The sequence below is a fragment of the Neltuma alba genome, unplaced genomic scaffold, assembly GCF_004799145.2.
Source record: "Neltuma alba isolate B1F8T4 unplaced genomic scaffold, ASM479914v2 tig00010174_pilon, whole genome shotgun sequence".
Lineage (NCBI taxonomy): Eukaryota > Viridiplantae > Streptophyta > Magnoliopsida > Fabales > Fabaceae > Neltuma > Neltuma alba.
In genome coordinates, this window is record NW_021635117.1 from 238691 (window position 1) to 261252 (window position 22562).

The 22562-nt window shown below is 33.9% G+C and overlaps 1 protein-coding gene across 1 annotated transcript; it reads left to right on the forward strand.

Annotated features, from left to right (window-relative positions):
- Positions 1-915: 915 nt before the first annotated feature.
- LOC114754627 (vesicle-fusing ATPase-like) lies at positions 916-21149 on the forward strand. The gene is made up of 20 exons (XM_028943421.1): positions 916-1233; positions 1622-1703; positions 1789-1856; positions 4277-4447; positions 4985-5139; positions 5216-5324; positions 6021-6123; positions 6209-6261; positions 6645-6710; positions 6820-6902; positions 8055-8188; positions 11325-11535; positions 12276-12407; positions 12504-12564; positions 12652-12711; positions 12955-13013; positions 13103-13190; positions 19729-19851; positions 20214-20279; positions 20579-21149. The coding sequence occupies exons 4-20, from the start codon at positions 4280-4282 to the stop codon at positions 20720-20722; spliced, it is 1815 nt and encodes a 604-aa protein (XP_028799254.1). The 5' UTR covers positions 916-1233; positions 1622-1703; positions 1789-1856; positions 4277-4279; the 3' UTR covers positions 20723-21149.
- The last annotated feature ends 1413 nt before the right edge of the window (positions 21150-22562 follow it).

Consider the following 22562-nt stretch of genomic DNA (forward strand, 5'->3'; position numbering starts at 1 on the left):
GAAAATCCCAGAAAAAGCCCTTGGAATATGCCAAATCCCAGATTGGGCCCTTAAATTTCGAAAATGACAGATTGGGTCATTGACCCAATCTGTCATTTGTGAAATTCAGGAGAATTGACATTTTTGCCCCTGAGCAAAAGTGAGTAGTTATTCTCTAAACAAATCTAGGTAACGCTTACACTGTTCTAGTGATTACAAGATTCGTTGTAGTTAATAATAAGGTACCTGACAATAATAAGATACTTGACTATGAAAAAATGAGTAGTTATTCTCTATACAAATCTAGGTAATGCTTACATTGTTCTAGTGATTACAACATTAGTTGTAGTTAATAACAAGACACCTGACTATGAAAAAGTGAATAGTTATTCGCTATATGAATCTAGGTAACACCTAAACTATTATAGTGATTCCTTGAATCATTGTAGTGAATGAATAAATGAGGGCAAAATTGTCAATTCACCTGAATTTCACAAATGACAGATTGGGTCAATGACCCATTCTGTCATTTTCGAAATTTAAGGACCGAATCTGGTATTTCCTATATTCCAAGGACCTTTTTTGGGATTTTCCCTTTTATTTATATATATATATATATATCTATTTTTGACCTGAAATTTTATTTTATATATTTGATATCTATAATTTTGTGAATAGTATGATATGTTACAAATTTTATTAGGTACATTGATAGTTATAATGGTATGTGAATAATATTCATAACATATATTTATTTTAGGCTAAAATTGATTTTTATTACTTAGCATAGATATCTGTCAAATTTGGTTAAAAAAAAAAAAGAAGATCGGTCAAACTATTCGGAGACAAGTTCTTGACTACGAGTCGAGGACTCAACGGCCAGCGCTACAATCCTAGTTCTAGCTGAAGATTTGAGTTGAGAACTGAACATTTCTCTGGGCACTCTGCTGATTGCTTTTACACTTTGAAAATAATACAAATCCATATTTACAATATATAACCACAAGGCTCTGCCATTTCTCAATTTCTTCTTCTTCTTCAAGTTTAAAAAGCTTCAATTTAGCAGATCTTAGACTCATCAAGTGTTCATGAAAAATGGCGGGTCGGTTCGGCTTTGCTTCCTCCACTTCGACATCCATGATCGTCACCAACACGCCTTTGCAGGACCTCACCCTCACTAAACTTGCCTTCTGCTCCCCTTCTGATCTTCAGAAGTTCGCTGTCTCTGGTTATAGAAACGTCTTCCTGGCTTTGGTTGGCGATTCCTTTGTCTTTTCTCTCGCATATCCTTTTCGATTTTGCAGAAATTCCATAACAGTTTTACGTCTTCCATTATTTATTGGCTGCTAACTGAAAATTGGGTCGAATAACTAGGCCTAGCATCAATTTTTATAATGCCAGTGTGAGTTTAAATTGGATGTTTACTTTGTTTAATGGGTTTGTGAATTAGTTCTCAATAAACTTCTTTGTGGCCTTAACTGATTTATACTGCTCATGAGAGCATACGTAATGGCCATATAGCACTTAACTCCATTCAACGTCGGTGTGTCAAAGTTTCTGCTGCTGAATCCATATCTGTGTGCAGTATAAATCAGTTTCTGCTGCTCAGTTTTTCAGTTTCTGATCTATCCTATGATTTTAGATTCATCCCACCAGACAACTTCAACCTTGCGGTGTTAACACTTGAGCTGGACTTCATTAAAAAGGGCAGCAGAAGTGAACAAGTACATATTTTAATAATTCATTGTTGAAGGTACCGTTTTTATTCTATCAGCTTTATCATTATCATTCTGATGCTGTGTTTTGTAGATTGATGCTGTTCTCCTGTCCAAGCAACTTAAAAAGAGATTTATAAACCAGGTGGCATCTTTTAGCAGGTTAATTATGCCTGTTAGTTGGCTAGCTTTGGTGACTTGGTCAGTGGCTTAGTTATCATTTATTGATTACCGATCAAACAAATTGGTGTTATATATGCATTTTAGTTGTTAAACTTGTATATGGTTGCTGGATGACAGGCTTATTTATATATACATGCATAGGGAAAATACAAGAAAACAAATGCTACCCGAAGTTAGAGAATATTTACAATAAAACAAAGATATTCCTCCACTTCTCCCAAGTTGGATAATAGATAATGATCATTTCCAACTTGCTTACGCATTCATTAAAATTCTCTCTTCAAAGTTCCTTGGTGAGTACATTAGCAGCTTGCTTCTTCGATAGAACATATACTGGACACACTGCTCCACTTTTGAATTCTTTTCCTTGATGAAATGTGTATTCACTTCAACAAGTTTTGTTCTATCAAGTTGAAATGGAGAATGAGATATGCTTATGGCTTACCTTACTATTAGAATAGAGCTTAATAGGCAATTCCACACCAATATGCAGTACTTTGAGAAGTACTTGTAACTAGGATGTGATAGGGTTCTGAAGGATGAACTGGACAGTTCTAATAAAATTTCATTCTTGAACAAAAATCCATTTATTGATTTATTTCATCTATTCCATGACTGGAACAAGGGGATACACGTAACACCACAATTTTGAATCAATAGAGAGATTTTAGGAAATGGCGAATCTATTCACTCTATCAATAACCAAGCCAGATTTGGTGTATCATAAGGGATGTGTATTTTCTATTGATTCCTCTGGATTGGAACAAAATCAATTTTTGAATGAGACCACAAGCCTCAGATTTCATGGGTTACTGTTTTAAACTCAGCTTTTACCACACTCCAGACAGCATATTCTCTTTCTTGCTCCTCTGACTCCGAGTACTAGGTTGCCTCAACCTAAGGTACAATACCGTGAACTTGAGAGGGAAAATTCCTTTTTCTTATTTCTAAATGGCACATTACATCTCAGTATATACACCAAGAGGGAGACAAGGTAATAAAATCTCTAATGATTTCTAATAAAACTAAGAAATACTAACATAAAACCGAATAATAAATGATAGCATATTCGCACACTCCCCCTCAAGCTGGATCATGGATATTGATCATGTTCATTTTGCTTATACTGTCATCAACAGTGTCTCTTAGAAGTCCCTTGGTAAGGAAATATGCAACTTGCTTCTTTGATGGAACATATTTTAAGCACACTATCCCACAACCCAGATGTACATTTGTAACTTGCTACATTGGGTTGTTCACTTCTTTTGAAGAATAATCCCTTTCTTGGGGTTCCTTTTAAGCATCTCAAAATCCTGTAAATAGTGCCAATGGCTTTGTAGCCTAGTGGCATGAAACTTCCCTGTAAGTGGAAGGTCGCAGGTTTTGTTTTGCTTGTAATTTTAAGCTATTAGTGCTTGCCCCTTTAAATTAAAGAATAAAAATTTTGTATACATCTCGTAGGTGGAATTCCTGATTTCATTGTTGATTTACCCTATTAATCTCTCCTATATGTATCGACTTGCTTAAAGGAACAAAATTGAGACTAAGTCGTCAATTGCTTTGCTAATTTCTTCACTTATCTTATGTTTTGAAGACCAAACTATCATGAGGCAACAGTAAATGCAAGCTTAAGCCATTGAGTTTCATAAATACATTCCTATCCTGAGATGGATATACCTATTTGAGGCCAAGTGCTATCTTGATGCATCCAATCTTTTGAATTTCCAGCTTAGATCTTCGATTCTTGGAGCATCCTTTTCTAACCTTTATACTTGATTTGTCCTTGAGCAAAGCATGATGTTGATGTTCCATTCGCTTCACTTCAATGCTCAATCTTCCTTTCTTGGACAAATCTATATTGAAGATATTGACTTACAAGCCAAGTAGTCATTCCATTTTACATTTTACATTTATCAATATGCTTGACATGATGGCGTGCAGTACAATACAAAAAATGGTTTACCATGCTTGTGGAATTCTTACAACTTATATATCCAATTTATATGCATATAACAATTAGAATGAGTTGGATATATGATAAATTAAATAACATGACTTAGAGAGAAATATGATTCAATTAAGCACATATTAAAGTTTTATATAATGAATAAATTCCTCTTGTGATCATTGTATCTACGAAACATTAAACATGAAATATCAAAATGGTGATATATTTGTTCCACATTTATTATTCCATACCAATACAATTGAACAACATAATTGAAACTCATTTAAAAAACTTTTTTCCCAAGTTATTAATATTATTAACTCGTTTCCTATTTGTCATTATCAAAACTTATATTAAGATCATTTGGTCTAACAACTGTATCAGTCCTTTTTCATTTAATTGTTATGGCTCATTTGTTTTAGTTTTGGAATGTGGATCTTATTAATTGCAGGTTATGACAGCTGGGCAGAAAGTATTATTTGAGTACCATGGAAATAATTATAACTTTACGGTCAGTCAAGCTGTTGTTGAGGACCAAGAGAAGCAGACTTCTCTTGAACGAGGGATGATTTCCGATGACACATACATTATTTTTGAAGCATCACGTGACAGTGGAATTAAGGCAAATTTACCATCTGCAATTGACACATTATTTTTTTTTTCACATTGTTTATCTAATTTATTCTTACTGCTTATAAATTGTAGTTTCCCTTTTCTTCCCCCTCCCCCCCGGTCATTAAGTGTAATATGATGAATTTATGGACTCCTTTCCTGCCAGAATGGCCATGCCAAAAACTTTTTAGTAATGTCTTCGTGCCATTAGAAAGAAAAATCTACTTATTTAGTATTGATAATTGTTATAATGCATTCTTTCTCAAAGAACTTGATTATCTAGTTTGCAAGTAGTACATGGTTGAAGTGTTGAAACATGAATGATGCCTAAAATTTTAGGCATTTATTTTACTTAAATCGTTATTTTTCCTTTCCCTTACCATCAGTTTGTAAAAATGCATGATTCAGATGAAATATTAGGCTATACTTTGCTAAGAAAATAATGACAGTTGAGGCATTTATTTTCTTCTTAATTGCACCATACTGATTATAGTTATATTTGGACAAGTTTCTTGATTCATACCATGATTCATACCATGTTTTGCAGATTGTCAATCAGCGTGAGGCTGCCACTAGCAACATTTTTAAGCAGAAGGAGTTTGATCTTCAGTCTCTGGGTATTGGAGGTCTGAGTGCTGAGTTTGCAGATATATTTCGAAGAGCTTTTGCTTCTCGTGTTTTCCCTCCTTATGTGACATCCAAGTAATATCATAACTCACCTAATCTTCTGGCTTATGATATTCTGTGTTCTGATTCCTAAAAGTATTTGAGGTTTCAGGCTAGGGATCAAGCATGTGAAGGGAATGCTGCTTTCTGGGCCTCCTGGTACCGGAAAAACTCTAATGGCACGTCAACTAGGAAAAATTTTGAATGGCAAGGAGCCAAAGGTTTGTAAATTTGTTAAAATAAACCTGGAGATTTTGAAGTTGCATCATATACTTGTGTATCTATAAAAATCCATCATGTGTGCTATCAACATGTGTGCTATCAAAAATAAACCATAAGTGGGCTAGTGATTACATTGCTTAGCTTTTCATTTGGTATCTTTTAATCTCTTTATTATTTATCAAAGTGTGCGCTCAATTTTAGTTTTTAGGTTTTGACTGCTTATTATTGTTTTTATTTTCTTTCTTTCTTTGTTTTTTTTTTTGGGGTAAGATTGTTGTTGATTTTAAATCTATGCTTGATATGAAAATATCTGATCACTTCTTTTCTGAGGTTCTATGACCCTTTGATTTAATCAAGAGAGTAATGTTTCCACCCTTTTGCTTCCCTAAAACATCTGAATTCTTACTATGATTGAGAATAGGTTCTCCTGTAAATGTTGTTGAAGGTGAATCACATGAGTAATGACTGACTTTCTAGCCCCTCCCCCTTCTTTTGGTGATCGACTGAATTTCTACTTGTGTCTCAAGTGTTGATACTGTCTTCACTTTTCCCCTCAATTCCTAATTGACATGTTTGATTAATGTTTAAATCTTGAAACATTTAAATTGCCATTTCACTTTATTATTGTTGGTTGATATTATTTTTTGAGGCTGATGGAACTACTTCTTTTTTGGTGTGACTTGTGGCTGTACTAGATTGTCAATGGCCCTAAGGTCTTGAGCAAATTTGTTGGTGAAACTGAAAAGAATGTGAGGGACCTCTTTGCTGATGCTGAACAAGATCAGAGGACCAAGGGTAAGGACTTTCTACACATTACATATACCTATAAGGAGTTATTTGTAATCATCATTGATCCAGGGAACCTTTATTTAATTTGTCGGGTATGAAAGTGATTTGCATGTCATCATTTTTGATGAAATTGATGCTATTTGTAAGGTAATTTTGTTTTTTAACATTTTAAATCAATGACATTTATGTTTTTTGATTCATATTGTTGGTGTTGTCAATTTTTTGTTTCTCCCCAATACGTAGTATATGTGAGCTAGTCTTGTGCAATGGAATTCTTATATTTTAACTGTGGTGAAGCTATTCTGTATTGTTATCAATGTTTTGTTAGTTAGTAATGTGCTTGACAAGAGAAAAGACTTTGATTCATTGGCTTGGCCGCTCTGCATTTGCTTGAGTTGTAATGCTGGGAACATGATTGTAACATTTTGATTTGGGACATTAAAAGTTTTGCATTTTGTTCTGACTTGTTTTGATGTTATGTTGTGATTCAATTGTTTGATACGATAAATAAGTATCCATTTCTTCTGCAGTCAAGTGGTTCAACTAGGGATGGTACCGGAGTTCATGATAGTATCGTGAATCAACTTCTTACTAAGGTCAGTAAAGATCTTGAATGTTTTCCTAATAATTTAAAATAATTGAATTGTCAAAATTTTTCATTCATAGTTATCAATACATTTAATAAATATTTTTCTTTGTTTTCAGATAGATGGTGTGGAATCACTGAATAATGTTTTGCTTATTGGAATGACCAACAGAAAAGACATGCTTGATAAAGCTCTTTTAAGGTCATTCTCAGAGCAGAGGGCAATGAATATGTATCTTGTAATATTCAAAGGCATCAGTATAACAATATATACAAGTTTCCTAATAAATACGAGGGAACTTAAATTTGTAGGTCTTTATAGTTTTATCTCCTTTTTTTTTTTCATAGATACAAGGGAAAATTAATTTGTAGGTCCCTGTAGTTTCATCCTTTTTCAATCACGTCCTTGCAAATTTTTTTTTTGCCCCTTTTTTGACGGTCCTTGTAGCTTCACCTGTTTTTACTTATGTCCTTATATATATAAATATATATATTTATTAGGTCTGTGTAGTTCCTTTTCTCTTTATTAGGTCCCTGTAATTTTTTCATTTGGTCTGTATAGTTTCACTTGTTTTTAATTAGGTCCTCATATTTTAAGTGACAGATAAAAGGGAAAAAAAACTACAAGGAGCTGATTAAAAACGTGAAACTGTGAGGACCTAATAACCTGATTAAAAACTGATGAAATTATAAGGACCTTATTTTTAGAGAGAGAGAGAGAGAGAGACTATAGGGACCTGATTAAAATCAGGTGAACCCATAGAGACATGCAGATTAATTTTGTTTGTGTTGTTATTGTTTTATGCTAGCATTCCATTCATTTTGCTCGTGTTGCCATTGGAACTGGATCACAATTGCCCCAACCTTTGATGTCGTGTTTGTTGACAAGTTCTTCATTTTCTCCATGCAACTTCTTAATCTGCTAATGTCTTCCTTCGTTTGTATCATCTCTACTCTCATTTGAGTGGGTTTTTGCTCAATCTCTTGAATTAGTTATCTGAACCGTTTTTCCTTTTCCATTGGTTTGAGAGACTGATTAGATACTGATTATCAATGCAAGCCATAACAATAGAATAAGTTTTGTAGTAACCTTAAATCATTTGATAGAAGAGAACTATACACTGAGGTCCCTTTTCATAGCAGTATTAGGGCATTACAATAAGGTTTTTTATGCTCAAATAACTTGACACTTATTCTTTCTCATATAACTTTTTTTTAACTCTTCTAACAAAGTACTATTTTTTAATAGTTTGCTAACACTTCCTTTGTGTATCAGCTTGTGATTGACTTTTGGAGCAGCTCTGTGCGTATTTATTTTATTCTAATTGTCTATCATTTGCTATATGTGATGTAGACCGGGTCGACTAGAAGTACAGATTGAGATAAGCCTTCCTGATGAAAATGGCCGATTGCAAATTCTTCAAACTCATACTAACAAGATGAAAGAGAACTCTTTCCTCACTTCTGATGTGAATCTTCAAGAGCTTGGTATGTGATTAGTTTTACATTACTACTTATTTGATGAAATTAACCAATTAATTACATGCTTGAACCGCAAGCTTGCATTAGCAAAATGATTTTCTTGAGGGATATTTAACCTTTTTTCTTATAATATTTAATGAGATTTGGTTGAGGGTTTAGGTTGTTGATAGAACACAATGACGTTGTGCAATCCATATAACCAACCTGCTTGTCTTATAATATTTTATGACCAGTTTCTTTAGATGTTCTCTAAGGGAGAGTTTGGCATGTTAAAAACATTACATTGTTGCTAGCTTGTTAACCATCAATGTCAATATTTATATATGGGAAAATTAACCTTTTAGTCTTTCAACTTTTAATTCACTTATAATTTAGTCCTTCAACTATGACTAGGTGTGACTCAGTTTTTGAACTTCTAACTCACTTATAACTCAGTCTCTTATCTTTTTATTTTTTATATTATGATACTTGTCATCTATAACTCATCTTACATGGCAAAAGTTTACCTCCAACTCAGCTCCACGTGGCATGCAATCTTGCCTCGCCAACTCCTTCGCATATTCTGTTCGTACTCTGCTTTTCAATCCAGTGAAGAAACAGAGTAGGAGGAATTGCAAAAGGAAGGAGCAGTGGAAGATGAAGAAATTGACTTTATGGGTTAGCCTGAAGCGGCTTGTTATTGATTCTCGGCTTGACGCTAGGCGAGCTTCAGTGCAAGCTTTGGCAAATTAGCCTATGGAGGTCGCTGACCCTGAGAATCATGAAACAATGGAGAATTAAAAAAATAACTAATTTCTTCAAAATATCTCTTCTTTACTAAAATGGATTTCATAACCTTCGGAATCATAGTCGCCATTACTATTCTCTTCTTACCATAAGTTGTTAAATTACCATCCAAGCCACTTGCAAAAGTGGTTCTCAGCTCACCTCCTACTTTCACTTACGTGGACAAGATCTCTTTTGGTTCGAGGGCTTTTTTTTTTTTCAACTCAAAATCCAGTTGGCTTATGTGGGGGTGCATTGATTTCATGGCACCGAGTAGAAAGCAGATTCAATGGGCATTGCTTACTGTTTTAGTTGTTGGCTTTTGCTTGGATCTGGGAATTGGATGCAAGTTCATTCTGAGAAAACTAATATAGAGCGTGCGAAGGAGATGGAGAAGTAAGATTACATGCCATGTGGAGCTGAGTTGGAGGTAAACTTTTGCGTGGGGGATGAGTTATAGATGACAAGGATCATAATGTAAAAAATAGAAAGATAAGGGATTGAGTTATAGGCGAGTCAAAATTTTAAAGACTGAGTCGCACTGAGTCGTAGTTGAGGGACTGAGTCATGAGTAAGTCAGAAGTTGAAGGACTAAGAGATTAATTTTTCCTTTATGTATAATGCATAGAAAACTATACTATTCGTAAATCATGAACATTGCTGTTCATTTATTAGACTCTATACAATACATGTGACCCATACCCTTTTTTTAGATATACCATATGACCCATATCTAGTTTTATGTAAATTTCAGTTGATTTCAAATTATACTTTGTCTAAAATTTGCTTTTAAATTAGTTTTAACTTTCAATACCAAATATTGGTTGATGAAAGTGGGTAAGTTTTTTTGGAATGTAGAGTGGAGTGCATGTGTGCCTGTGTATATACGAGTAAAATTTCCTAGCCTCTCTCGTTTTGCCTTAATTACACGGACCTTTCATCTATTTTTAAAAATATATACTTTAGTCCAAACCAATAATTCTGTTAAGAATATTCTCAAAAATATTTTTTAATTAAGTTTTTATATTAAAATAAATTTTATTTATTAATTTACCCATCATCTTACTAGATTCCTAATTTTGGCTAAAATTGTTTTTGATAAGTTTAAGAGTTTTCTTTTCTGTTTCCGTAATTTTAATTTTTAATTCTATGTTTGTTCAATGTTTTCATCATACCAGAACATAAGCTTAAGTAATTTAGTTAATGTGGACATAAAAAACTTGGTTAAAAATTTGATTAATCCTTTTAGTAAATATATACTTGACTAAATGTGTTACGAAATGTTTTCACCAAAAAATGTGTTTAAAAATTTTAAATCATAAATTTAAATGTTTTGTATAATCTCTCAAACTTGCATCATTTATATTATATTATGCGTTTGAAATAGGTTCTTATCCATTTAAAAGAAACCTAAATAAATAAGTTTTAATGAATGTAATGAAAAATTAAAATTATACAATTTTATAACACAATCAAAGTTAATGAAGTTTACAAAATATTAGAATGTATGAAAATATATGTATTAGAATTATTTTTTTGGTTGTATGGAAATTATTTTTTTTGGCAAATCTAAATTTTTAAGCAATTATTATGCTATAGAGGGATATTTTGGTCAAAAAGGAAGATTCAAACTTAACACTCGACTAATGGTTTGGTGGATGGAAATGAAATCTCAAATATAAAAAGAAGATTTGTGCAATATACATTTTAATTTATAGGAGGTTTACATACATTTTCAAAATTTAGAAGCTTTTGTAATTTAGGTAAAATAGCTGGGTTGTTAGTGTAATTTAGTAATTTACTCTCTCTCTCTCTCTCTGTATACACACACACAAAGAGCGAGGGAGAGGGAGAGAGGAGACATATGAAAACTTTTGATTCAAATATTAGTTGATTCAGTAAAAGCCGCCTTTGTATAGAATCGATTTTCCAGGAATTTTCAAGTTAAAGTTATTTAAAACCAAATGCTTCAATTGTTGAATAAATGCCTAAGACTGTTTTTATTTTTATCACAAACATACGCCTGTAGAAATGACCCTTTTGTGCTAGGAGGGGACTGTTACTGTTAGAATATCGCATTAGTCTGCTTTCATTCTTTGTTTGGTTAGATTATAGAAATCCCACTACCACAAATGTTTAACATGCGCCTCCTATGAAGAAAAACTGAATAGGATGTTATTCATAATCACAAATCAGTTATTCTGATGAGGTTTCCATTGATTCGTGGAAATACTAGAGAAACAAAAAACACTTTTGATGTCAGAATGCATAAATCATTTCGTCTAGACAAGAAATAATCAAGTGATATGAACTGAAACTGACTTGATGAATCTATCATTGGATGTCATGTGAATTTGCTTGTTATTGTCTTGTGTAGCTGCCCGAACAAAAAATTACAGCGGTGCAGAACTTGAAGGTGTGGTGAAAAGTGCAGTCTCATTTGCTTTAAATAGACAACTAAGTCTAGATGATCTCACCAAGCAAGTTGAGGAAGAAAATATCAAGGTAACGATGGAGGACTTTTTGAATGCACTCCAAGAAGTTGTTCCCGCATTTGGAGCTTCCACTGATAACCTTCAAAGATGCAGGTAATGATTTTAATTACAAGACTTTAGAGTTCTTAGAAATGGGCATATTAGTGTTATTATATTTACTAACGATGAAAATATGTGATTATTTTAATTCTAACCCGTTACTTGTCCATACATTTTACATATATTGAGTGTAGCTATGAGAAATAAGTTGTTGGGCTGTATGATTTGAATAATATGGCAGCGTGGTTCCTCAGCGAGAATGACAGTATATTACTGATTTTTCTTTGCCAGTTTGTTTTAGATTTTTTAGTTGAAAATGTTTAGGGAAAAGGCGATTCTTGAGCAGTGATATTTTGGGATTGTTATTTTGCCTTTCTAGAGTCAAGTTGCTACTGTCATGATATGTCAATAAGATTGTAGGATGATATACAAGATTTAACATCTCCCACCTTCTCTGAAGCATTGATAAATATGTTGCTTCATTTGGATGTGGACTCTACTTCCTCTTTTTCTTTTTTCCCCCCTCTTCATTTGGATGTGCAAACCTTGCACTTTCTTTGAATGTGGAACACCAAATAACGTTATGACTTGAAAGGTTCTGGGATGATACTTTATGTAACTCAGTTGGATAGTTTTACTTGTATTTTTACACCTCAGATGTTTCATTGATGTTTTAGTTATTTCCAAACTGTATTTAATAATATATTGAAATTCGAAGATTTGTTCACCAATATTGCTGTTTAAATTTAGACATATTCGCAGCCTAGAAACTCATTTTGTCATTTGATTTCTAGAGTCCATGGCATTGTAGACTGTGGTGATCGGCATAAGCACATTTATCAAAGGGCTATGTTAGTAGCAGAGCAAGTGAAAGTGAGTAGAGGAAGCCCACTTATCACCTGTCTTCTTGAGGGTACTAGTGGCAGGCATGTGAATTTATATCTTCATTTGCATCTGCTACGGTTATTTCTTCATTTGCCATTGCTAATGGAAAGTTTCTGAATATACCCTGCTTGTTACAGTGGCAAAACAGCACTTGCAGCTACTGTTGGTGTTGACAGTGATTTCCCATATGTGAAAATAGTAAGTTTTCTCCTTTTATAGAGATGTCCACTTAAAATTAAGTTTAACTTGTTTCTGATTTTGATCTTCTGTACTATAATTGGTCAGGTTTCTGCTGAATCAATGATTGGATTACATGAGAGCACTAAATGTGCACAGATTATCAAGGTTTACCATGAATGTGATATGGATTATGGAGTCTTGTGGTGTCTATTGAGTTCATATAATTTCTCAAAAATTAAGCACTTCCTGTAATAGAAAGCTTCTCTAATCTTTCTTCAACTTTTGTTTTATACTTGTCCTATTTGATTTATCTCTGGGACGTTATATCTTCAAAAGTGATTTAGGTTTGTAATGCCTAGCTGGTTTTTTAAAATAATAAATTCAAATTCCTTCTGTTTGTCCACGCAGGTGTTCGAAGATGCATACAAGTCACCATTGAGTGTCATTGTTCTTGATGACATTGAGAGGCAAACGTTTTAACCATTCTTTTACATGCATAATAATGTCCCCCCCTCCCCCGGGGTAAGTGTGTGACATTGGTTCAGTATTTATGCAGGTTATTGCAGTATGTGCCCATTGGTCCGCAGTTTTCAAATTTAATTTCACAGACATTATTGGTCTTTCTTAAACGGCTTCCTCCAAAGGTTTCTATTTATCCTTGACTTATTTAGGGATAGCAAGGGGAGGAAAGGGATGCTAGCGAAGTTAGAAAGAATAATATGGGCGGGATCACTGACTTACTTGGCCAGGTTTTTTGCTTTTCTTTATAATAATAAATTAGGTTGAGAACAAGGCCATTACAAGTGCAGGTACAACCACAATTTGTACTAGCCTAGCTTAATAGTGAAGAATGGGAAGAGGATATTAGGGCATGATATGGTCAATGATGATGCTGGGGATTATCATATATTAGGAATAAAGCTATCAGTCAAGGCCAGATTTAGGGCATGGTGGGAAGCTGGTGAAGACTTAATTTTGGCGTGGGAACTTATGAGATTCCTGGAAAATAACAATCTAAAAGGAATGCCGGACAATTATTTTGTAAGAATATCTACCAATTGGTTACCAAGAGGGACAAAGGGAGTGCAAATTAGACCTCTTTCCAGCTTCTTTTCGATAAAGTGCGGTTAACTTCAATGTGCTTTGTTCAGTCATGTTGAACTGGATTGTGAACAATATTGATAGTTGACTTGTCACAATAAAGTTTCATTCGGCCTTCCCATTTGACATTCAAGTCATTTAAAATTATCTTTATCCGTAACAACTTGCATATCCTTGGTGAAATGGCTCTATACTTGGTCTATGCCTAGATCTAACCACCATATTCTACTTCTTGCTTCTCCAAGTGATGAGATATGTGCCAAGAAAAGTACACTAGCTTGTTGTAGATCTCGTATCATCTAGAAATTTGGTATGATCTGCATCAGTGTATGGCTCAAGTGTCAACATTTCACCTAATTTAAATAAGAGTTAAGGTGTAATTTTAACAACAAAGTTTATCCTAAGAGGTATTAGGTACCATAAAGTTTATTTAGGTACAAAAATATACACGAAGTTATCAAAAGGGGGCATCTGGCACCACGCCGTTAATGTCCGTTAGTTTACCGTTAGAGAGGCCCATGAAGTTAGTTTTAAGTTATATTTTTAACAACAAAGTTTAACCTAAGGGACATTAGGCACCATGAAGTTTTCTTCAGTGCAAAAATATACATGACCTTTCTAAAAGGGAAAAAAATAACAAAATTCTCATACTCCTATAAATGTCCATTAATTTTTTTTTGGGTCCCACTAAATATCATTTTTTTTCTCTACTCATTCCTACTTCTCCTTCTCCTTAGTACAATGGACAAATTTGGAAAAAAAAAATTAAAGAAATAAAACAATTACTTAAATATAGCATATAGTATATGATCTCTCTAAAATATTTATACATATCGTTTGATTATATATTAGTTTATAAGCTAAGCAAATTAATTTGGAGAAAAATGATATATATAATACTTTAAAGTAATTTATTTAACTTTTTTTAATCTTCTCAAATTAGTTTATTACGTCCTATATTAAGGACTAGAAGTAGTACTTGGGTACAAACAATGAACCTCATATCTTAGAAGAGAAAGGTGTTGTTCTGTGTAAATACATATAAAAGACTTGGAGGCTGAGAAAATAACATGACAAAAAGAGTGTGCGTGTTGACTATGATGAGAGAAAGATGGATCGACTTGGAAGTGGAAATGGAGGAAGAGAAAATGTAGCATTTGGTGGGACCCAAAAGAATTAAATTAATAAACGTTTATGGAAGTTAAAGAATTTTGTTATTTTTTTCTTTTTAGAAAGTTCATGTGTATTTTTGCATCCAAGTAAACTTCATGGGCACCTTGATGTAAACTTTGTTGTTAAAAATGTACCTTAAAACTGATTTCGTGGTCCCCTCTGACAGTAAACTAACGGATGTTAACAACCTGGTACCAAGTGCCCCCTTTTGACAACTTCGTATATAGTTTTGCACCCAAGTAAACATTATGGTGCCCAGTGCCCCTTAGGGTGAACTTTGCTGTTAAAATTGCACTTTAACCCTTTAAATAAAATTCTTTTTTCTAGAGTGCCAAGTATTGAAGTATTCAATGCAGTGCTGTTAAATGTGACCCTTTAGGATTGAGCATAATAGGCCCGTCACACTCATTGCATATGCCATGTTAGGTCTAGTGCCCAAGATATAAAAGTTTTCCAAAAGCTTCTGATAAGACTCTTTGTCAATAGTATTATTTCTTAGAGATTTACAAAGTCTATGATTTTGTTTTATTGGTGTGTCCACTAGTTTACAACAACCTGCTTTCCCTCTTCTAGGAGATCAAGGATATGTGAGTTGAGATATAAAGATGCCATGCTTGGAGTGACCAACTTCTATGCTCAATAAGTATTTGAACCTTCCTAAATCTTTGATTTCAAATTCTTTTGCCACTTGTCTTCATAGAGAGGTGATTCCCTCCAAGTCCTCTCATGTGATTGATATCATCAATATAGAGATAAGTATTATTGTTACTTCCCTTGAAATTGGGTGTTTGATGAAGAGTTGTGATCATCTTCTCTCCACTTGTATCCTATGCTAGCCATTAGGACTGCACATAGATAGGGCTGGGCGGGGCATGACTCTTGCCTGATGCCCAGCTTAAATGATCAATAGGCTGCATTTTGGAGCCCGCTGCTTAGCCCTGCTTGGTGAAAGCTCAAGTTATTCATGGCTGGGCAAGGCAGGGTAGGGCAGGGAAAGTGATGATGCACTGATGCGTTGTTCATATTATGTGAAGGTTTTCACGAAACCTAATAAATAATATTTTGATTTTTAAATGTATTTTATAATTTCACAATTTAGAATATTTTAAGAGAAGAAATATAAACAATACACTACAAATTTATATATCTATTTATCATTTTATATCTCCTTATAATTATTATATAATCAAACACAACATGATAGGTTTTCAAACAAAATCCATAATCAAATATATCAACAATTTAAATCTTAAAATATATAATTCGGTCATATATGAATATTACATGTGTGTTTATATATTAAATATAATTATATATAATGAATATATGTATATTATATATTAAATATAATTATATATACTCTGGCCAGGGTAGCATACCTTGCCCTGCCTGATATTTGGCCGTACTTGAAAATTCCTCTTTATTGTTTGGGCTGCTTTTTCAAAGCCTAGTTGGGCATAATTTCACCAAGCTCAAGTGGGCATTGCAGTCTTTTGAGCCTCATGAACACTCTTACTAGCCTTATAGCAGCAAGGACAACAAGCTTATTCCACTAAGTGAGAGAGGCTACATAGATAGTATGACATGATTATGCTCTATCAACAACCAGATCTTTAGATATGTTGTTAACCAAAAAGTCATGTTCAATGACCTTTTTGAGCATCCTCCTCGGTCTTCCTTTGCCCCTTTTAAAAAGACTCCAAATTGTTTGATCTACCCTCTTCATTGGCATCTCTAATAGCCTTCTCTGCACATGCCCAAATCACCTCAAATGATGTTCAATTATTTTCTCTTTGATGGATGCTACACCTACTCTTGCTCTGATATTATCATTTCGTAAATCTACCACTGCTTTCATAAATCTACCAACAATGCCCTTGCCATATGTTTCAAGCCATAGAGTGCTTTTCCAAGTTTGGAGCCAAAACCAAGTGGAACCTCCATATGTATCTCCCATAAATTATCCTGCGAAATGGTATTTTTCACATCAAATTGCAGTAAATTTTCATTTGTGATTAGTAACCAAAGATAGCAGAGCATCCTCCCAAACTTCATACCGTTTTAAGGGTGCTGTTAGAGTGATATTTGGCAGTGGAGACCCATCTACATCCGGTGGGCTTCTTTCCCTTCGATAATTGAACTTGATCCTGTGTTTTGGTATTCTCCAGTGCTTTTATTGCAACCTTCTTTTCTTTGACCCTATTATCACCACCTAATGTCTCTGATAAAGTTTTAGGTAGTGGAATGGCCTGTAGATTGGTGAGAAATGTTCTGTGGCTGCAAGAGAACTTCTTGTGAGAACTACAATGGATATAAAGGTCATTTAATACACCTTTGAGTTCCTTTTCTGAGGAGAATCAAGAGGAGAAGTGGTAGTTGCCTCAATATTTTCAGGAGTGGGTTCAAATGATTGCATGGGTGCAGGATTAGATGATTGAACCCGCACTAGTTGAGATGCCTTCTCTTTGAGAGAACATGATGTGGACAAGTGGTGGTTGAGAGTTGGTTGAGCTTTTGATGAGTCACATGATGAAGTTGGAAGTCAGTAAGGAAGAGGTCATTGCCCAGATCATCACTAAGAGAACCCTCCTTTTGAAGAGGAGAATTGAAATAAGGTTCAGATTGATCAAAGGTGCAGCGGCTAAAACAAAGATGTTTTTGAAAAGGATGATGACAATATTTGTACCCTTTTTAGGTGGAGGAATACCTAACAAACACACATGTGAGAGCCTAAGGATCAAGTTTGGTCCTTTGTTGAGAATGCACTTGCACAAATGCAACACACCCAAATATTCTAGGAATGAGATATTCAAATTTGGGAACATTGGTGAGATTTTGTATAGGGCTCTTAGATCTAAGCACCCGGATAGGAAATCTGTTAATAATATGCGCAATATATCTTATTGTTAGAATGGCTGGCCCCTGATAGTGTTTTGGAACATTGTCCTATGCATCAAAGAAGGACGACTAAGACCATGGTGATGAAGGTAAATCTGATCTTTATTTGAGCTGACGTTTTTGGGCTGAAAGGAGGAAGACAATAAACTCTGAACTTTACTACTTCTTCCATTGTGTTCTTCAAGATGGTAAAGCCCATAATAGCCAATTAGAGACATAACAGACTCCTGTATGAAACTGCCATAACTACTTGGAACTAAAATTACCTTGGGAATTGACAAAGCCCTTGTGGCTTGAAGGCTCTTCTCCTGTTTGGTTGGAGGGGAATAGAAGGAAGGGAAAATTCTAATGAATTCGATTTTTAAAAAAATGAATCAGTGAGGTTATAAAATTTTAATAAAGAGAATGTATAAGATAAAAGAGTAGGGAAAATTACTGAAAACTCTTAGCCCCACTTCTCTAGGCTTCAATCCATGGCTACAAGGGTTAAGCTTCCCAAATTACCCCCCCCCCCCAAAAAAAAAAAACTTGGGAACTATCCCGACTACTTTACAAATAGTCTATTTAACATTGAAAGAGACACTTCCTCCTTCAAAAAAAAAATCCTTCTTCCTGGACGCATTTGCACAATTCTTTATTTAACTCTGCGCTTGAATAAGCACTTCCCACTGTCAAGCTTTATCTCTTGGAATTGAGGAAACGGAATTGGTCTGATAGATTTACCCAAGTTGTAATTCACGTGAAATGAAGATAGACATCCAAGGTTCTTTATATGGCTGCCATACAAATATTATTTGATATCACAGCAGGCACTATCAACCCCATAAAAGTTGGCCCCTATTTTGCTATAAAATTTTAATTCGAACATTAAACCATAACACCATATTGCAACAATCAATTCTGCAAGGACCTTGACAAATTCTACCTGAAAAATGTGCTCATGAAAGAATGACTATAATTGAAGAAGCAGTACTGATTCAAAATTACATCCAATTACAACACCCTTACTCAGACCAAAACTCCCTTGCAAACGCACAATGATGCAAAGGCCATTGAGATGCCTCTGTTACAAAATTATAACCGCACAGATGTTAGAAATAACTGATACAGCAAAGTTATGAAATACAGTTTCAGAACACTGGCAAAGAAGATGGGCAGAAGGACTTCTTATGACACAAACACACACTACCAACAAAACAATTAAGAAGTAGAACTTCAAGAATATTACTGGCTTGCCGACTTTGAGAGGTTATCTCTCTCCAACATCATCTGACAAAATTTCTCCTCAGCTTTTCTCTTTATCTACCGGTCAACAATTCTTTAACTACTCCCTTCTGCCTCTTCATCACTCTCCTCCCCTTTTCTGGCCTTTTTGTATATCAACTTTTGGATCCTTTATTTGCTTATTAATCGTACAATCCCTTATGTTTCCTTTTGTGAATTTTGGTGGCAAAAATGAGTTGGGACCCATCAAATTCTCAGCATCAAGTTCTCTTAAATTATAGACACTACCTTTATAGACTGGTATTCAATAAATGAACGAGAAACCTTTCTGAAGTACATGAAGGGAACCCTTGTCTTTTAGTTTATTGGTTCTTTCAGGGTGGTAGTTGGCTAGGGCTGGGATTCATGCTGGTCCCATTGACACCATGTAAAGCAAGTGGTGTGATCAACAGTTGGAAAGAAAAGGAAGGGATACTATTCAAAATATACTACTGACATAATAATCGTATACATAACACTGAAATTGACTTTTTTATGGTGATACTATAACCACACAAAGACACTTAAATCCTTTACTTTGGGGGTGCTTCAAACTGACTTTGCTAAAATGTCAGTACCTCTTAAGGTTTTTCATGATTGTTAGTGCCTTTTAATTCTGGCTACCATTTTCTTGTCAGACCCGTACTGTCCAATTTACCATTTGAACTCAGTTTTGAATCATACCCGTCAAGTGTTGATTAAGTCAATTTTAACTTTCTGTTGCTCTTATATAAACCATATTGCCAGGGTAAAACACTGCTGGTTATTGGTACGACAAGTGAGTTGGTTTTCTTGGACTCAATTGGATTTTGTGACACTTTCTCTGTTACTTACCATGTTCCTACGTTGAGCACAAATGATGCAAAGAAGGTATACAATTTTTGTTGTTGACGTTGTAATGTTTTATCGTTTCTCTTAACTACTTACACGGTACTGATAATGCATTATGAAGGTTTCTGTTTTAGAAAATTTAACCTGTTCTTTGTCATGGTTTTACGATATCATTTTCTGTTGTCAAAAGAAAATCAGTGGCTTGATTTAAAGGATGATTTATGTTGAATTTTGTTCTTTTTCTCAACAAATGGCAACATATGCTTTTGTACTAGTCAACATATGCTTGCGTGAATGACTTGAGGTGTATCATAAATTAAAAAGGCCAAATATTATAGCGTTTTTATATTACTGTAACTTGACCATAGTTTGTGATTTTCTCTTTTTACTACTTAATTCAGGTGCTACGGCAGCTGAATGTTTTTGCCGATGAAGATATGGATGCCGCAGCAGAGGCCTTGAATGATGTAAGCTTAATCACCTCTTTGCTCTCCATCGGCTCAATGATCTCTTATTTTGCTTGACGGCAGGAGAAATCCAATTATTTTGTATTACAATGAAGCAAAAGCTTCACCTTTGTTACCAATTCTGCTTTATTAGAAGAACGGGACATTTGGAAGTTTGGAATTTTCTTTTGATTTTTTTCTCTTTAGCCGCAAATGGAGTCCTTTTGCTTGTTGCTCTCTTTTCTTTTGTTCCCCCCCGGGGGCATACTTGTTTTGGCACTGTCTCCAACCCTGCTTATGCTCCATTTGTATTTTCTTAGATGCCTATCAAGAAGCTATACATGTTGATTGAGATGGCTGCCCAAGGAGAGCATGGTGGATCTGCAGAAGCCATATATTCTGGCAAAGAGAAGATTCAGATCTCTCACTTCTATGACTGCCTCCAGGATGTTGTTCGTATATAATTTTCCTGATGTGCCTTTACAGAGCAGAATGGATCTTTAGAAGCAACAGGGAAGAAGAAAAATTAACATCTCGGACGTATGATTGCCTTCAGACCAACACATTCTTATCGGGCTCACAATTTGGAAGTTTAGTGATATCTTCATGGTGTCGTAATCTTCTCCTTTTTTATTTTCTTTTGTATAGTTATGCATTATTATGTTTAAATTTAATGTTTAATCTTTTCAAATGTGTGCTATCCGTGTGCTGCCAATATGGTAGTCACTTCCACCAACTGATTTCAATATTGGTAGTGATGCTTACATAGAGGAATGTGATCAAACTCTCCAGACAAGGAATTTCACTATAGCATGCGGATAAGTAACAGGAAGATTCGCTTGGAACCATAAGCGTTTGTGTCCCAAGGAACCATTTGAAGGGGGGAAAAAACTGCATCCAATCTCTGAAGATACAAGTAAAAAAAATATACTTCTGCTATTTGTAAGCTAGATAAAGAATTTTTTTAATTTTACTTATAAGTTATCATTAAATCTTTTTTATATGAATGTATAATTAGTATTATTTATTTATTATGTAAGCTTTGTACTTTTGGAATAGAGTGTATATTTTATATCTCAATTGGCACCTCATGTCTCCTCGCATAGAGGAGGTCATGGATTCTATACCCCACATGGCTGAGTGGGGGTGTATGGGTCTCCTCTTTCTACGAAGGAGGGGGTTTAAATTCGAAAAAAATATGGTTAAAATCTAAAAGTGATTAAAGTTTAAAATATAATTAATGAAATTTAAGTTTTTTTTTAAGTTTTGATATAACATGTTAAAAGTGACTCGCAAATAATATTAGAGTATTTCATTTCTTATTTACAAATAACTATCAACTAATTTAAATAAAGAAAATTAGCTAAATCAATTGCTGTACTTATAATTATTAATTTTTTGAAAATTGTGTTTAAAGGAATGCAATAAATTTTATGCCCAATTATATTAATCTCTCTCAATCTTTATCCATCATAAGCAGACAATATCCATATTAAGGCATTATTTTGAAAACAAAAATAATTGCTTGATAGATTTTACAAAGTGACTTATAAACGGGAATATAAAGAGTTGTTAGAAAGTTGACTTATTAATAAAGTGTTGTTAATCTCATTTTGATTAGTAGAAAAAGTTTATTCTATATCAATTGGTATCAGAACCTAATTTGTTTTACATCATAAAGCATGACATATATATGATGTCTTTTTCCATTGATTATTTTTACTTGTAATTAACTCATTGATATCTTCTAAAAGTACCATTACTCTATTTTCCAAATTAACACCACTTAAAACAACTTTTTTTAAGGAGTAAACTTCTTGAAGTGAATAACAAAATTGTATGACATAGCTGAACTTAGATAATTTTTTAATACATGATTTTTTATAGAAAACTCTTAATTTAAGCATTAAACTCTTCACTATCACATCTATTAATTTTGGGATGCAGTTTATTAACTTAAGAAACTATAGATGGGTCATTTTAGATGTTGCTAACAATAACATTTTCAAATTATCTATATTAGATAAATTCAAACATTCAAGATTGAAAAACTATTCCAAGTCACATAGTGTTTCAGTTATGGCAAGAAAAAAAAGGTCTAACTCTGTTAGTAGTATAGCAAGTTTACTAAAACTGATAATGTAGCTCAATTTGTTTACATCTCGAAAGTAATAATACAAATGAGACTTTTCAAGTTTGATACAGACTTACGCAAATGATTGATGTTAGTCTAAGTAAAATAAAATATTTTAGGAGTATGCATGTTGCTGTAAAAACCATCTAGGTTCCATTTGAGATAATAAT

Excerpts from the sequence above, each read along its gene's own strand:
- LOC114754627 (XM_028943421.1), top strand. The coding sequence starts at position 4,280 with ATGACAGCTGGGCAGAAAGTATTATTTGAGTACCATGGAAATAATTAT. Across the intron at positions 8,189-11,324 it reads TGTGAATCTTCAAGAGCTTG|CTGCCCGAACAAAAAATTAC; the intron begins GTATGTGATTAG and ends TGTCTTGTGTAG. Across the intron at positions 20,280-20,578 it reads CAGCAGAGGCCTTGAATGAT|ATGCCTATCAAGAAGCTATA; the intron begins GTAAGCTTAATC and ends GTATTTTCTTAG.